Source organism: Haemaphysalis longicornis, unplaced genomic scaffold (genome assembly GCF_048455015.1).
Source record: "Haemaphysalis longicornis isolate Haplotype H1 unplaced genomic scaffold, Haemaphysalis longicornis Haplotype H1 scaffold_9, whole genome shotgun sequence".
NCBI classification, from domain to species: domain Eukaryota; kingdom Metazoa; phylum Arthropoda; class Arachnida; order Ixodida; family Ixodidae; genus Haemaphysalis; species Haemaphysalis longicornis.
In genome coordinates, this window is record NW_027526460.1 from 28881375 (window position 1) to 28897930 (window position 16556).

Genomic DNA, 16556 nt, shown 5'->3' on the forward strand with positions numbered 1-16556 from the left:
TGAAAAAGGTCCATGCAAGGACTGACAAGAGTGAAATTTGGGGTCATCCCACAGATGTCACGAAAAAAATCATTTTTCAATTACGCACGCACTGTCACCTAAACGTTTTTCTTACTCTTCAGCGAGGAACATATGCGATATGAAATGCTAAGAAATTTAACAAGTGCAGCGAGGAAACAGAAGACAAAGGGCTTTACCGAATGTACGTTCTATTCTAGAATTCGGCTGCATCTTTTTTCAAGTTATCCGTTGTCAAGCTACGTCCGTTGATTATTTCAGAACGACAAGCTTTGTACGTCCCTATACGGGTGTTGTACTGGAAGGCTCGCATCCTTCATCTGATTCCCCTATTCAAGGTGTTAATAGTAGCTGCATACCTTCGTGTAATGGAATTGCCTAGTTCAAGGTGACAAATGATCTTCGTTCACTCCCCATCGTCCTTCTTCCCTCAGCCATGGCCCAGGGACAAACGTCCGCAAGTGGCGTTTGGTTGGTTGGTTGGTTGGTTGGTTGGTTGGTTGGTTGGTTGGTTGGTTGGTTGGTTGGTTGGTTGCCTCAGATTATGGCACATACCCACGCGGGGGATTAGCCAAGAAGCTTTGTATCTAATCAGGATGTGACCTCTATTATTTTAGATTCTCCGCCAGGGTTTCTTGCCTCTTTCTCATTAAAGCCTATCAATCAATCAGATCTGAAAATTTAGAAAAGGTAATACAGAAAAGAAATGTTTAATATGTGGGGAGGATGTGGGACACTCCTGCATTCGCACGTGTACCGCACTTCAAAGAGAATAAAGCTCTCCCGCCCTGCGCCTCGCGCCATGCCCTTGACGTCATGCGCGTGGTGCCGGGCAACCATTCCTTCCAGCATGTGTGCTGCCATTATCATCACCATCATCATTACTCTTTATTAGCCACCGCCACCGCTATCATCATAATTTCTCCGCTAGTTTCCGGCTGCCATTCCCTGGACTACCTGGACCTCAGTAGGTCACGAGCTCTGCATGCACCCCGTTCGTGCCAGCGTGCGCTCCCCCTGCCGTCCGATCTTCGCACCACGCCTTGTTCGCCACCCGCTATACCTGTGGTTTCCATCTCACCGGTCTGCTCCAACCGCCTGGCGTATCAGAGAAAACATAGCTTTGACCGTACCGTCGGTGAGCCTCGAAGACGTCAGCCCCAACTCTTGAGCTGATCAGCGCTTCGGCAGCTTCTCTTTCACGACGACTTTCCGATGGGCAAGACGTGGGTCCGCTTCGCTCCGGAAGCGTGCAACGTGGCGCCAGCTCCTGGTTAACATCGCCAACCAGCCCCTCCACCGCAACCGCATCCACGGCAGATCTACGGTATGGTCTCACGACATCGGCGAATGGAGCTCCCCCAGGAAGGCAGCATCACGTGACGCTGTTCGGGCACCGGCACCTGTCGTGATGGCTCGCCGTTCTGAGGTGACGACACGCATGCACGCAGATGTCCCTCGATGCAAGCCCAGAAGATGGCCGGAACGCTGCTGATGAACTCTGTTCGAACGTGGCTCCCCGTCTGGGGTGGCACGACCGCGTCGTTGTCAACGACGTCCCGGCGCACTCATCAGCCTTACAAAATATTGCTTACTGTTACCAGGACCTGTCCGAAGTAGAATATTTTAGTATGCCTCATCGGTCTGCTTCGTGTGAGGCTACTCTGCGCGAAGCCCGCAGCCCTCATGATGTAGAACGCTCACACAAAGGATGACAACTGACATACAGCGGGCCCATCTACGGGACTTTCGCAGTGACCGCCGCACTACAATAAAGTTATTACGAATGTCGAGGTGGAGTCCGGACCTGTCCTCGTGATTTTCGCTTAATAATCCGGAGTGTTTTAGTAGGTTTGAAATGGTTATGAAATTAAAAGTCCACGGGGAAGAGGAAGGGTGCCGATTTACTTAGTTTTGAGGGAGGACATGCAGCTCCCGTGCTTTATAGATACGGATGGACGGACGGAAGACGGGTGAATGAATGAATGAATGAATGAATGAATTGTAACTGAAGATATTTTGTCACACTTCGCACTTGCGTGCTGAGCATATATACTTGCACCATTCTGCATTCCATCTCGTACCGATCCTCTTCATAAAACTGAAATGTATAGGTGCTTGCAAAACAAGGGCATGCATTCACTATTTCATCTCGCGCATTGCATAAGACCGGAACTAGTTTCCCGGACCAACAGCTCTCCGTGCGGTGCACCAAACCTTTATGCGAAAGCATGGTAGCTCGTTGAACTAAAAAACGTAGTCGGCATCAAAAAAACTTCCATGGGCTGCGATGGGTCATGGGATACCAATCACAAATTCAATCATGGAAGAAAAAAAATATAAGGGGAAGCCCTGACATCACGTCTACTAAAGCCGCGAGAATGCCATTTTGGAGGCCTTTTTTTTTTTACTTGCACACACGCCACCTCAGCTTCCCCTGTCGCCTGCTCCGTCTGCCACGTACCCGTCAACCGTAAGATAGCAGTTGAACCGCGCCGTGACGTACGACCTCAGTAAACCATTCTTTCGCCGCAGTTGCTACGACTCCGTTGCCGCTGCCCTTTTAGGAACAAGAAAAAGCAGCGTGACTTCCACCATACCACCTGCAACGCTCAACTTGAAAAAGGCGCTTAAAAAATACACAACACGAGCACGAAGAAGGACGGGACGAGCACGAAGAAGGACGGGACGGATGCGTGCTCGTGTTGTGTATTTTTTAAGCGCCTTTTTCAAGTTGAGACATGCACCAACTAGCCCAACAACGTACTTTACTGAAGCACCTGCAACGCGCCGGATGGCTAGCGGGTCATTTCTTGAGTTCTCTTTCCTCAGACTATGAAAAAAAGCGTGCGCCTCCGTTTCTAGATTGCTTGACAAAGCCTGGGCATGCACAAAGCCACGTGAATCAAGGAGTTCGCCGCCGCCAGCCGAACTGCTGGCGGCGCAGCATAAGGAGGAGGCGCGGGCATGCGCCTGCCTTATTGTAGGCCTGAGGTTAGCTTTCATCATGGAGGAAAGAATTCCTCCATGGCTTTCATGATAAGAGGATCCATTATTTCAGTATGCAGCTTTCCACCCCGGGCCTCTTGTACTACTTGTTACACGTCTATATATGGGCCCTTCAACATCGGCTGCGGCGGCGGGTCCTGCAACAAGGGCGACGTGGTCGTCCACCAAGGTATGCAACGACCGGTGGAGGAGGCAGAGTAACATATCATCCTGTCTCGGCAATATGGCCCAAAGGTGTGGCGTAAAGCCATAAAAGATCACAAGGGGGCCACACATCTTGCCATGGCGGCCATTTTGTTTGTATAAATATCATCATCACCAGCCTGTCTACGCCCACTGCATGGCAAAGGCTTCTCCCATTAATCTACAATTATCCCGGTCCTGTGCTAACTGCTACCAATTTATCCCCGCAAACTCCTTGATCTCATCTGCCCACCTAACTTTCTGCTTCCCCCGCGCTGCCATACTTGCCTTCTCTAAGGATCCACTCTGTTAGCCTTAATTACCAACGGTTATCCTGCCTTCCCTGCCCATGTCCTTTTCTTCCTCTTAATTTCTACTAACATGTCATTAACACGCGTTTGTCCCCTGACCCACTCCGCTCTCTTCTTGTCCCTTAATGTTACACCTATCCTCTTCCGTTCCATCGCTCGCTGAGTCGTTCTCAAATTTAGTTGAACCTTAGTTATCCTCCAAGTCTCTGCCCCGTAGGTGAGTACCGGTAAGATGCAGCTGCCATACACTTTCTTCTTCAGAGACAACGGTTGGCTGCCACACATTATCTGAGTGCCTGCCGAATGCACATCTCTGCCTCATGGTTGGGATCCGGGGTCACAACTTGGCCTAAGTAGATATATTCGCTTACCCCTTCCACTGCATCGCCACCTATCCCATTTATAAATATAGGTTTTAAGCAATATTCCTTGCAATGGGGGTCAGGATCCTCCTGACACCCCTGATTTACGACACTGGTCAAACCTGAAGTTCTTGCGCTGCTCGATAGCCTGCGAAAGCAGACGACAAAGGTTAAGAATAAAAAATGTTTAAGATAAACGTATAATTTTTAAAGCTAGAATTTTCTCTAGAAATAAATTCTTTGCATTAAGTTTTAGGTTCTGCCACAAAAAGACAAACTTTTGGTTTCTACCTACATTTTCCGCAAAAGGGCTAACGGTCTAACCTTAGTTGTTTTTTTTATTTCTCTAGATTATACTTCTGCAACTCGAAATCGGCGCTCACGTTAGTTTTGTTTGTCACTGTGCTTGAGCGTGTTAGCGCAGTAAACAGTTCGTACTTAATTGATCTGCCCGTGGTACTGGATATCGCCCAAGCTGCGTATAATTAATTGCCCAAGTAGCAGCCTTCGTTGTAATCGCGTGTCTCTTTCGTGCCTGTTGCCGTCGGTGGTTGTAGCAGACGAAGTGCCCACGGCCACGCACCGATGTTGACTGCTTTGGTGGCGTGTTCCGTACGGCCTAGGTAAGGCTGTTTAAACGGTGCCACCAGGCATGCTTGCTCAGGCGGGATCAGTTGTTTGCAGTCAGTAGCAAAACTTCAAAGCTACAAGCAGCATCGACGATGCAGACAATACACCTTTTTCGCGACCTTGTCGACGAATGCCGAATGCGTGCTTTTCGCTTGTGTGCTATCAACTTCAACTGGCGGTCGACATGTAAACAGGAGGTGTGATGGCCAAAACCGAGCTCGTTAGAATATCAGTGTGTATGCTTTTCGCAATAGATTATCCGTAACATCGCCCACGGAAGTACTCGACCAAACGGATTAACTGCCTTGGTCGGTCCGCGCGAGCTGTCATTAATTTTTGTGTGCAAGCAATGTCACGCACGTTGCTTTGTTTCATGCTTGTTTTATAATAAGCGCCCCTCAAAACTAGCAGAAAGTGGCTGCGTTAACTTTTTGTCTCTGATGATCGGTTCTATTTGTCAATCGATATATCGCTTTGATATGCACAATAACTAAGATCATTGCTCATTCAAAGCTTAGCGAACCTGCTTTATATTCAGATTTTTATTTGGCGCGAAGGTCAGGTTGTACATGTTGTATTAAATAGTGGATTATTATGTTCATCTAGTGAAGTATAAAAAGGATTGTTTGAACTGGTGTACAAGTCATTGAATCCAGCAGTTCATTCCCATTGAATTCCACTGAGTGACCTCGACAGCGTTCCAAGCAATTGCATGTATTTTTGTTTTGACATCTCATAGCGCTATCCCAAAGTGAGACTGTGGGCGCTGTACGCCACAGCCAGGGTTTCAGGACCTCCAACAAAAATACCCAATTTGTTCTGGCATGCAATATGTTGGCATGCTCTGCATGCTAGTAGATTACAGTAAATTACAGGGAAGCTTTATGGACAGCGTAACCTTGCAGCAAGGCATATAATGCGCACTTGAAGACATCTCACCCTGACCGGCAAACTATCCACTAGAGTGACAATACATAAATGAAAAGCAAGTTTTTCAGATTAGGGAGAAAACTCGGGTGGAAGACATCATATATGGCCTGAGTAAAGATCATCGCATAATAGGTGTGCTTGTAAGTGTAGGGAGAGGGCTTTGTATTGCAGTGGACATGAATAGGCTCATGATGACGGTGACATGATCATGCTTAAAAATTACTGGAAAAGAGAAATTTTCTTTGCGCGTTTAAAGGAAAAACAAGGACGTGCAAGGCATTATAGCTGTTTTCTCTAAATGGTCTAAATGGTGCATGACTGATATATGAGCAGCGGCTGGAATTGTGCAGGGAACTTGCAAATTTTCAGCGCGCAACAAATTTCTCGCAGCAGCAGTAATTACTAATGCTTTTGCACACTCGTCTTTATGATGTTTCTTATTTCTTATTACTTCTGCATTGCAGGGCCCATGCAGGTCTCAAGCTGCTGAGTGGGGCGCGGCTTCCACCTGGCAGACCAACATTGCGGCACTACACGCCGCGACGTGCCGTCCTGTATGTACCTGGCAGTGATGAGAGGAAGATAACGAAGGCACTTGGATTGGACGTCGACTGTATGGTGCTGGACTGCGAGGATGGTGTGGCGGCCAACAAGAAGGTGCCTCACTAAGCCTCCATTGTGTGCACCATAGGGGGCACACAAAAAAGCCACCTGGAACCCTGCTGTTTTAGCTAGGGAATGCAAGTTATTAAACTTTGTGCGGTGCCTGCAACGAACTGAAACGCTGCGTGAACAGGGACCAAAAAAAAAAAAAAATGGATGGTTATCGAACACTGCTTGCGTCATCTATGCTTAAGAACTTAGCAGTAGAAACTTTTGGGATTGACTAAGCAAGCACACATAACTGTTATGTAGCATACGAATCGCTCAATTGATGAATGGGTAGCAGCATTTTGCCGTCTTGGGTGCACAACTGCACAAGCGAGGGTTTTGTGTTGGAAAGCCTCAATGATGCCATTTGCCTGTCTGGTTTTGTATTTCTTTGTACCTGAATGAGCTTTTGGCAATACAGGCAAAATCTGCAAGGATTTGAATTACTGTACATATACTGTACCACTGTTTTTACAACCATTATCCTTGACTTCTGCACAATGCAGTGACCCCCACTAACCCATAGAGGGGTACTATTTCTAATCTCAGTATACAGAGCTGGCAGCGAAGAGTCAGCATTGCAAGAGGGTGTCAAGGAAAACTGGTGACTCTTGCACCATCCAAGTAATACACAGGAGGAGGGAGAATTATAGGGAAGGAATGTTGCGCTTTTGTGCGAGGCGCAGCGGCATTCCATCCCTCTTCTCGCTCACGTGAGGAGTACTGGCACAAAAAACATAATCCTATTGCTCATGTGATAGAAACGTGCACGCCACACACTTCAGACGGGCACCTTAGTAATGCTAGTAGGAGTTACAAGTCTCCAGACTGCAGCACAGAAAAAAAAACGCACACAAGAACAAGAAAGTGGCTGACTTCCAACTGTGTGTTTAATAACACAGAAAACGTTATATGCACGTAATACTTCACTACAAGAACCTGATGAACAACAAATCAAAATGCAGTCCACTTAATCCACCCGCCATAGTATTGTGTGCCCACACAGGCTTCGTTCCAGTATGCAATTTCTTTTGCAATGAGCGTGACAGAGGCTCCACTGTTTTCCTCTGGCTCGTGTTAAACCAATACCAATTAGCCCGAACTTGAACCTTACTAAGTTACAAGTGTCACCGTTTCTCCCCTTCCAGAAAGAGGCCCGGGAGACTGTGGCCCATGTTCTGAGCCAGCCGGAGAGACCGCAGGTGCGTGGAGACTTGGCGGTGCGCGTGAATGCGGTCAGCACAGGCCTGGCAGGGGACGACCTGCAGTGCATCCTGGCATCCTCCCACCTGCCCAGCACACTGCTGCTGCCCAAGGTGGAAGACGCTGACCAGCTGGACTGGGTGGGTCGGCATCTTCTCGCATAAGATTGCGGATGTCTCACTCCTTTTTAAAAAAAACGTGCCTTTACTGGTGGCAAATCTCAGCTGATTAGCAGTGTATGCTTTTCTCACTGCCGTTACTTCGCACATTGCGAGTGCACAATTGTTCTGATGAAGTCTTGCAAGTTTTCCATCACCACCGATTTTTAGGGAATGCTTGGGAGTACGTCGTGTTGACTTCACATTTATTTGTTCTGTCACTAAAAATACCTTCAAAGCCCAAGTTAGGGCCTTGAAAGTGTCAAGAAAAGTACTGGTAAGAGTATTTCTAGAAGTGCAATTTTTACAATGACAGCGTACGTAATTAAGTGCCCATTACAACATGCGAGGTCAAGAAGTGCAACCTGTGGTGGAAGTTTTGGTGGCTGTAGTGGTGGCAGGAAGACATTCACCCCTTTGAGTTCAGAATGAATAAGTAGCAAACTACATGTGTGTGTGCTAAATTGAAATTTCTTTTTTTGTCAGAAAGATGAAAAATGGTGGTGCCTTTCATGGCCCTAAGGTGTTAAAAAGTATATTTGTTGTCGTTTTGCCTGGGTATTGTCAACGACGTGTTTTTGTTCTCCTTGGATATACCGAAATGGTCTGGGCCCTCACCAAACCTACCTTGAAAAAATTTCTATGGATGACTGTAGTCTAGAGTAACTTCTTCCCTTTTGCTGGTGTAGGTTGACTTAGGACGTAGACTTATTTGTGTGTGCAGCGGCAAAACTTGATATTTTAATTACCAAAACTGAGTGCATAGCCCCCCAAAAGAGCAGAACAGGCTTTAATATGCTCAGAACAGCTGCAGTCGTAGAATGGAACGCAATATCTGACCTGCGTAGTGGATGGAGTGGGACTTCAAAAAAAAGGAACTGGCGATTACGGTACTCCCTAATGCGATATTTGGGTGCAGCAGCAGTGCACTGAGGCAGCACTCACTCGTGGGTTCTCTCGACGGCAGCGATGATAAGGCTCTGCGGCGGTGGCACGAAGTGCTTCTCAGGAAGGTACCGCGAACTGGGTCTTAAGCGAACGCACATCATAGTCACGCACCTGCCCCCCTCACATATTCACCCCAGCGTGACGCTGTCGAGCGCCTTGTGCGGGCACAGCATACCGCCCCCTCCCCCACCGCACCCTTTCGGAGAGCGCTGGCGCGCGCCCTCCCCTCCCAATTTTGTGACACTCTCCTCCTCTGCTTTCTTTCATCGTTCGCTTTTTCTTTCACTCGTCCGTCCAGACCATCGTTCCCTCGGTTATGCCAATAACCGGCTCAGCCCAGAGACTTCCGCCAAAGGGTTGTGCCCTAAAAATAAAAGGCATGAGTGTTTGACCCTTCCCTGCCCTATGCAGTTTTCTCCTTACCTTCTTTTTTTTTTTTTTTTGCCATTTTTCTAGGTGACAAGGCGTGTGTCTCTGAATCCTTTGGCATCCAGCACTTTAGATTGCTTGTGTTATCCACCATTTATCTAGTGATGATAAGCAGCATCCAATCAGTGGACATGGTATTTCATGTGGACATGGCATTGCAATTTTACTTTCAACTTGCAGGCCCTTAGAGACACATCACAGTTTTACACTGCTGGCCACTTGGCAGCCAAGTCATGCCCTTCAGGTGCAGCTGCTGAGGCCTTTTGTAAAGTGCAGAACTACAGTCCGCAGACCGTGATCAACAGGCCTAGAGTCTGAAGTGCGGGCCTTTTTCTGTCAGGTGAGGGACCAAGTGGAGCGTGCTCTGGGCAACCGGCAGCACCAGCTGGAGCTCATAGTGTGTGTGGAGACCGCCCTGGGTCTCCTCAACTGCCAGCGGCTACTCGAACATGCCGCCGCCACCGCCGCACGCTTGCGGCTACAACTGGCTGGCCTGCTTTTTGGCTCGGATGACTTCACGGCCAGCATTGGTAAAAGCCTCTGGCCGTTTGATTGTTGGAAGCGCTTGTGCAGTGATTAGATGTGTGCGAATATTCAAGTTTTCAAAACTGGCATTTGTGGTTTATTCATATTCGGCTCTGGCGTTGAGTACTCTTTGGTATCACTGAGAGGCTGAATGTGTAGACATTCGTATTCGGTTAAAAAATTTCACTGTCTGTATGCCCTGACACTAATGTGCAAGTAACACATTAGTAAGTTACACTAATGTGCAAGTTGTGGGAAATGCTACGAGCAAAAGCCTTGATGAAGTGATGAAGTTCAGCACACGTATGGGCCACTAAGCAGACTTTCCATGGTTGCATTGTCACAAAAAAGAAAAAAAAATGAAAGCACTAGCCCTCCTTAGCATGATGATGGTGAAAAACTTATATTCAGTATCAATCAATTGGTTTTTATTTTTAAACCCTTTGCTAAGAGTCGGCCAGTATCTCTTGAGACCTGCTGGGTGCCTGAGCTTGATTGATGATCTTCCGTTGGGCTTCTAGGTCTGAGCTGAGCATCAGAGCCTCCCAAGTGTTTATGGTGTGTGTGCCGCCTGAGATTTCACTCCAGGGCATCTCATGCCACCTTACGCCTGCTTCATGCATGCGCCCCTTGGCATAGCTCTGGCGCTTCGCAGGAAAGCCACCTTGAGGCGAATTTAGAAGTACAGGCACATTTTGTGGCAGAGCTAAAGTTTTGCAACACTTCCGGGTTCATAAAGGCTGTGTAACCAGAAAAACAAACTGAAACCATTCTTTCTCTAAAGTATTAAAGGGGGTGATGGTAAGGGGTGCACCGAAACATAATGGCAGTGTCACCTGGTACGAAAGAACGATGATGTAGCAGCCTCACTGAAGTGAGCACATTATGGACCTGTGGCATGGCCTCATGGGCACCACTTAAAGTGAATAATTGCTCGTGTCCAGTGCTTGGGCTAAGAAATGAACCACGGCTGTTCATCCGTAAACAAGTATGGAATGGCACGAGGAAGAATGGTGGACATTGGTAATTATCTACCAATTTATAGCTGAGAAAAGATGAATTGATTTTGGTGCGGCTTAACGATCAGAATGACAAGACAAACAGCCTGCTTGTGTACAAAGTATAATGCTTTGGAAAATGCATGTTTCGAAGGTGTCGGGGGGAAAGAACTATGCTCATGTAGATGTTTGCCGCTCGAAACTGCAGCCCGTCTTTGAGAGCTCAATGGCTTGACCGGGGCTTTTGGTGGTTGGTGGCTGTGCCCACCCAAACGCTGAATTAGTGCCTGTTCCCGCAGGTGCCCGCCGCACGAGAGAGGCCACCGAAGTGCTGATGGCACGGCAGCAACTTGTCGTACTAGCCAAGGCGTTTGGCCTGCAGGCCATTGACATGGTCACCATAGACTTCAAAGGTGCGTGTGTGCTTAGCTCTCTCATACACATTCATGCTGTTGTTTTCATCCAGTCTCAAGTAAGTAATGCCATCCCATAAAGATGGTCAGGTGTATGGTGGCACAGCTAGCATTACCACAGGCTTGAGCATGTACCAATTTTACCATTTGGGTTCACGGTGAAAAAAAATAATACCTGTGCTCCACTAGTGTCCGAAGGTCATTTGAACCAAATGTCATTTGACTCAAATGCCAAGTTTTGCTGCTACACTAGGTTTTGAAATGCCATTCGGCTCAAATGACATTCGAGCTAAATGAGCACTGAGGGAGACATTTGGGATTTCAAATGCCATTTCTAGCACTCTCGTGCACAGCGTTTCAAGGCAGCATAAACAAATACATTACTGGCGTACTTAAAACGAGCAAAATATTCTTAATTGTGGGACTTTGTTTACTTCTTGTTCACTTAAATCGTGATATCAAGATGTAATAATTCCGTACTCTCAGCACAAGCAACAAACCAGTGTTGCCAGACAGCACAGAAAACCTCGATTGGGATTCAGAATTAAGCAAAAACCGTGTCAAAGTTTACGTTATTGGTAATTTCATATCATTTTAATACGAAAGACTGCAGCTAAATTTGATTGTTGCATTATTGTGTAAAAACAGAATTTGACAGCAGCAGTGCCATGCAGCACGGCAAGCGAATGCTAAAGCTTTTAAATGCCATTGAAATTGTAGTGTAGCACGGCGTATTCTGAATGGCATTTGAAGCACACCATTTGAGTCAAATGACATTTGGTTTAAATGACATTCGGACCCTAGTGTAGCTGGGGTATAAGGAAGTTGTGGGTGAGAGGTTGGAATGTCAGCACAGTTTTAATTATCCGATTGGAACTACTACTTTCATTTCTTTTCATGTTGGGCTATGGAGCAGTCGGGGATTAAAAGCAGCTTTAAGAAAGCAAGAAACTTCAGGGAAGATCAGAGAATTGAATGTGATGACTATGGTCAGACACCTCTTCTCATAATTTGTGTAATTTAATTGGCGTGGGTGGGATTCTTATTAAAAAAAAAAAACTTGCGTAACAGCTAAACTCATCAACAGCCTTGCCTGCTTTTGGTGCTAGCCACTAGAGTGCGTGTATATTAAAGGGAGCAAAATTGATGCGAAGACACCTCACGGCGTATGTACCAACCCGAATTGTTCACTGGAAGCAGCGAAACATCACATTCCATAATAGAAAAAGAGTGCCAGAAGGACTAGCACATTGCCTACAATGCACAGTCAGCTGCTCTGTACGCTTGGTTGTTTCGGCTTGAAGCACAGGCTCGTCATTCTTCAGCTGCAACGGTGTGCACGCAGAGAAAGCGCTGAAAAATGGCAAGGCACGCAAACAACTACCTTTGTTTGCAGTGTAGCAAGCCTGCAGTAATGCCTAAGGTACTAAATTTTACAAACAAGGCTGGCCACTATGCAGAGATAACATGCAGAATGCAATCCGGTGCATGTGGCAGGTAACACACTGAATTGCGAAGATTTCGGTGAGTGGCTTCAAGTTGCGCCCGGTCCTGTTGTATGCAGATGAGGAGCTTCTGCGACGCCAGTGTGCGGAGGGTGCAGCAATGGGGTTCACCGGGAAACAGGTGATCCACCCGTCGCAAGTGGGGCCCACGCAGGAGGCATTCGCCCCGACTCCCGCCCAGCTCGACAGGGCCAAGCGCCTCGTGCACGAATTCAATCAGCACCAGCAGCAAGGGAAGGCAAGTAGAGAATGTGAATCTATGCTGGGCTGGCATCAACTCTTCACACATGAGCTGCCATTGATGCTTTGTTGTTGCCTCCTTCCAGGGTGCTTTTGTTTTCGAAGGCAGCATGATCGATATGCCGAGCGTGCGACAAGCCCTCAACGTTGTGGAAGCGGACCAGGCCATTCGTGGAGAGGCTTCTTCGGCAAAATAAAGCGCCCCACTCCCCTCAGTTTTTGTTTAAAAATGTGCTGGGTTTGTCTCTTCGTAGGTCAGTGCTTTGACTATAGGCTGTGGATGTGGGTGTTGGAGCATCATATACATAGTGGCAGTGCACACGTTTTCTTGGAAGAAAACCTGGAAGAAAGATAAGCCATAAAAACATGCTTGCTGTATTAGTTGTGCATTGGAATTCACGGTTCACCCACTGGGTTGTGGTTTGTACGATTTGGTGTGCCCCACGAGTAAAGAAAGAGCTGGTATATTTTTTATCTGTGTTACTGTTTGCATGTCAGCAGATCACAAAGCTTGCAATGCAAACAAGCTGTGAAGCCTTGAAGGCCCAGTCCTGCATTCGCTAGTGGGTCGCTGTCACATTCAAGGAGAAAGGCCAATGATGCCACAGATCAAGGGCCAACTGCTCGCTGCTTAACTAAGATAGCGCCAACTCTTGCGCATGTATGCAAAACTGATTAAGCTAAAGCATGAAGTGGCCAGCACTTTTAGCACAACAGCTTGGTAAAATTCTGTCAGTGAATTGAGTCTCACTTAAAGGACCACGAACCACTTAGAAATTTAAATTTGTTTTGGTGTTAGAAGATCATCTGTGGACATTATCAGTTTGTGAAAGCAAGTGTTAAAGAAGGCAACTTCTTTTCATCATCTTGTATTGTACAGATGTGTTAATCTGGAAGTGCAGGAGTACTCTGAAAATCTCCGTGCCAACCACGTGTGAAATTCTCACATTTCTCAGTGTCTGTCCACTTCAAATCTGGCAACCAGAATTACGGCGCAACTTGAAACGGATACAGTTAAGAATTTTGTCTCAAGAATGTTGAGATTGATAAAGGTTTAAAGGATTGAGACAAGGAAGAAGCCCAAGAGCTAAAGAGAATGGGTTGCTGTGAGCAGGAACGAAAACCAGGGCTACTGTCAATAAGAGTGCAAGTATTGGGAAAATTTCATAGCTAACTCTATTGAAAGGGTGATTCAGACAAATGATTGCCTCATGCAAAACTCCTGCTTCCACTCAGTATTTTTGCACATTTGACACACAAAAATAGATCAAATATCTTACCAAATGCCCTTATAGTTAATTGTCTGTCCACTGTTGAAGTAAAACATTACCGATATCTGGTTCTGTGCTTGAAACAACTCCACCAGAGGTCAGATTTACTCATATGAAAGACAGGTAGGTACATACGCCAATTAGTCTATAGAAGCACGCGTTCCCACAGCAACTTGTCAAACAACCCTGTCGCTCTGCTATAACCAGCTGAAAGGTGCAATTGCAAGGACAGCAAACCCAGAAACAAATCGGCCTCTGTGTTGCGACAGCAAATTTATCTGCGTCACGACTTGCCACGAACATGGACAAGATTCCGTGCCTCTTCCTTCTCAGGCGTACATGCTAGCTTCCAATAACGATGCACAAGAATTTTTCTTCGGAACATTTATAACATGGCAGGTCACGTTTAAAATAATTCACGTCCGACTGGGGCCAGCATCCGTCTTCTGGGGGGCCGCTTGCCTGCGCCGCGCCTCCTTCTCTCGCTGGATTTTCTGCCGCATGTGGCGCGTCTTGAGCACCAGCGTCGACGGATTTTCCATGGCCGCCGCCTGCTTTTCGGCAACGGCGTCAGGCAACTTGAGTGCGGCCACCATGTCGATGTCATCCGGAATGTGCACGTAGCGCACTTGGCGGCCTTGGACGAAGAAGCTCGCATACGTCTCCTCCCCCCGGGGCCCTGTCACCGTCACGTCGCTCATCTCCACGTTCATGAAGCTGCACGTGCGAAATCACAGGGGAAAAAAAGCCAAATTTTAGGTGTTTAATGCGCCAAACTACACCTAGGCTATGAGGCGCACTGTAGTGGAGGGTTCCGGATTAGTTTTGACCACCTGGGAATCCTTAACACGCTCCGAAATCTCAACAAGTAAGTGTTTTTGCTTTTTGCCTCCACCATGGCCAGGAATCGAAATAGCGCCTAAGGCTCCGCAGCACGTCTTAGCCACCGTGGCAGTTAAAAGCACGCAAAATGGGCAGTTAATCTGTAGGCATAAGTGAATGACGGTGCCCTAGTGTAATGAGAAGGGCCATATAAACAATCCCACTGTAAAACAAAGTGCACACTATAGCACTCTCAGAATGTTTCTAAGTGATAAACTTTGCAGGCACAATGACCTGGGATGTTTACGGAGGACAGGAAGGGGCTACTTGGTTAATTCTCATCCCACTGCACCATCTGCATCGGCTAACGGGTAGATGAGTACACAAAATCTTGTTACATCCATTCGATGGTCCCACAGCTAACTGCCCAACTCTAACCAATATTTCTGTAAATAGTCCCAAAGGGAAAAGTCCTGCTGTAGTAAAAGTTTATATATCTGATCAAACCAGTTACTTCGTTAATGTTCAACCACCCTTCACTTTTAAGCTGAAGGGCATTATATGCCCTTGTCTTTGACTCTTCCCATGCAAAGTATGGGTTGGTTCGTCAAGAATTTTTTCTGCACAATTGTTGAGGGCATGTACTGCTGATACAGAACCTTTGCGCCACTTAAACTTGCGGTGAAGACGCTTCGTGCTCGTCTTTCATTCAGCATTTTGGAGGCACCATAACGCATGTATGCAGCCTAGCCTGCAAATTCGACGTTACTTGAATATGGTGCTTTTTTATTGCTTACGGTACGTGTAATTGGCTGCGTGTGAAAAGACAAAGTGTTCAGTTTGAATAGCAGGTCTTCTCTTTGTGACAGCAACATGAAACCGGCATCTGACTCGTCTGCAGTGGCTAAATAGACTCGAAGGTGAAAGAGCTGGGATGCAACATACGCCACACAGAGGCAGAAGTTCAAAACTTTCTGGGGCTGTATCAGCATCGTTAATCATTAGTTCTACTGCCGACGAGCTCCTCTTACAATATCAAATGGCAGACATGAATTTGCTGTTCAGTGCTGCTGTAGATTGTTCTTAGATTATATACAAAATTTTCTCCAAACTGACGTTATGCAGTGAAGCCCACTCGTTGTGGTTTTATGGTTTTCTCGGAATAGTGATAAAGAATAAAGAGATTTTTTTATCCAATTAAACTAACCAGCTTGAGCTTGACTAAAACAATGCCCACGATTTGTGTGTGTGTGTGTGTGTGTGTGTGAATTCAGGGGTGTTCGCGAGCTCCTTTCCGAATTCTCGGCTTACATGTGACAAGCCACATTGAAATTTTTGACAGCCCTTGTCCACTGCCCGCGCCTTCCTTATTATTGTTATATATATTTATACGTTCAATGCTTAATCCTAATACAAATAATTCGCACCACACAGCAAACACGCTCGCTTTGCCTGCCACAACTTCTAGAGCAGGCGTTGCAATTCGCGCCATTTGCATATCGCAGACATTTTCAGCACAAGACAACCAGCAGCATGCACAACTCTGGCGTTACAAAGACTTACGCATCCACACGGTCGACGGTACCCCAGATTATAAGCTCGTTCCGAAGTTCAACTGTCGTCTTGCGGCCGCGTAGAGCTTGCAACATCAAAACCAGTGACTTCGAGACTAAGGCACGTTCTCTTGGCGTACCCATTAAAAGCAAGAAATGAAAATGTTTGACAACGTATCTGCCACATGCAAAGTTTTTACAACAGAATTAATTAAAACTCGTCTCGTCCTTGCTGTTACTTGTCGCATAGAGAAGAAAGAAAGACTACTTCGCGTGAAGTACACTTGGCCAAGGCTTGTTTTTGAGCAGACGAGCGAGCACAGATTCGCGCTAAGTTAATGGGTTTCAGCCGTTTAAGCAGAGTCGTAGTCAAACTTTTTTGCATTTACTCAATAAA

The 16556-nt window shown here is 46.7% G+C and overlaps 2 protein-coding genes across 2 annotated transcripts; one reads left to right on the forward strand and one right to left on the reverse strand.

Moving 5' to 3' along the window:
- The first annotated feature begins 4249 nt into the window (after positions 1-4249).
- On the forward strand, positions 4250-12728 carry LOC144153592 (citramalyl-CoA lyase, mitochondrial-like). The gene is made up of 7 exons (XM_077685232.1): positions 4250-4506; positions 5908-6100; positions 7243-7437; positions 9173-9362; positions 10655-10768; positions 12333-12511; positions 12600-12728. The coding sequence occupies exons 1-7, from the start codon at positions 4469-4471 to the stop codon at positions 12708-12710; spliced, it is 1020 nt and encodes a 339-aa protein (XP_077541358.1). The 5' UTR covers positions 4250-4468; the 3' UTR covers positions 12711-12728.
- A 1310-nt stretch (positions 12729-14038) lies between these two features.
- Positions 14039-16510, reverse strand: LOC144153594 (U7 snRNA-associated Sm-like protein LSm10). The gene is made up of 2 exons (XM_077685235.1): positions 16170-16510; positions 14039-14501 (listed from the first exon to the last, which is right to left on the reverse strand). Exons 1-2 carry the CDS (start codon positions 16301-16303, stop codon positions 14201-14203), a joined length of 435 nt encoding a protein of 144 aa, XP_077541361.1. The 5' UTR covers positions 16304-16510; the 3' UTR covers positions 14039-14200.
- Between the last annotated feature and the right edge of the window lie 46 nt (positions 16511-16556).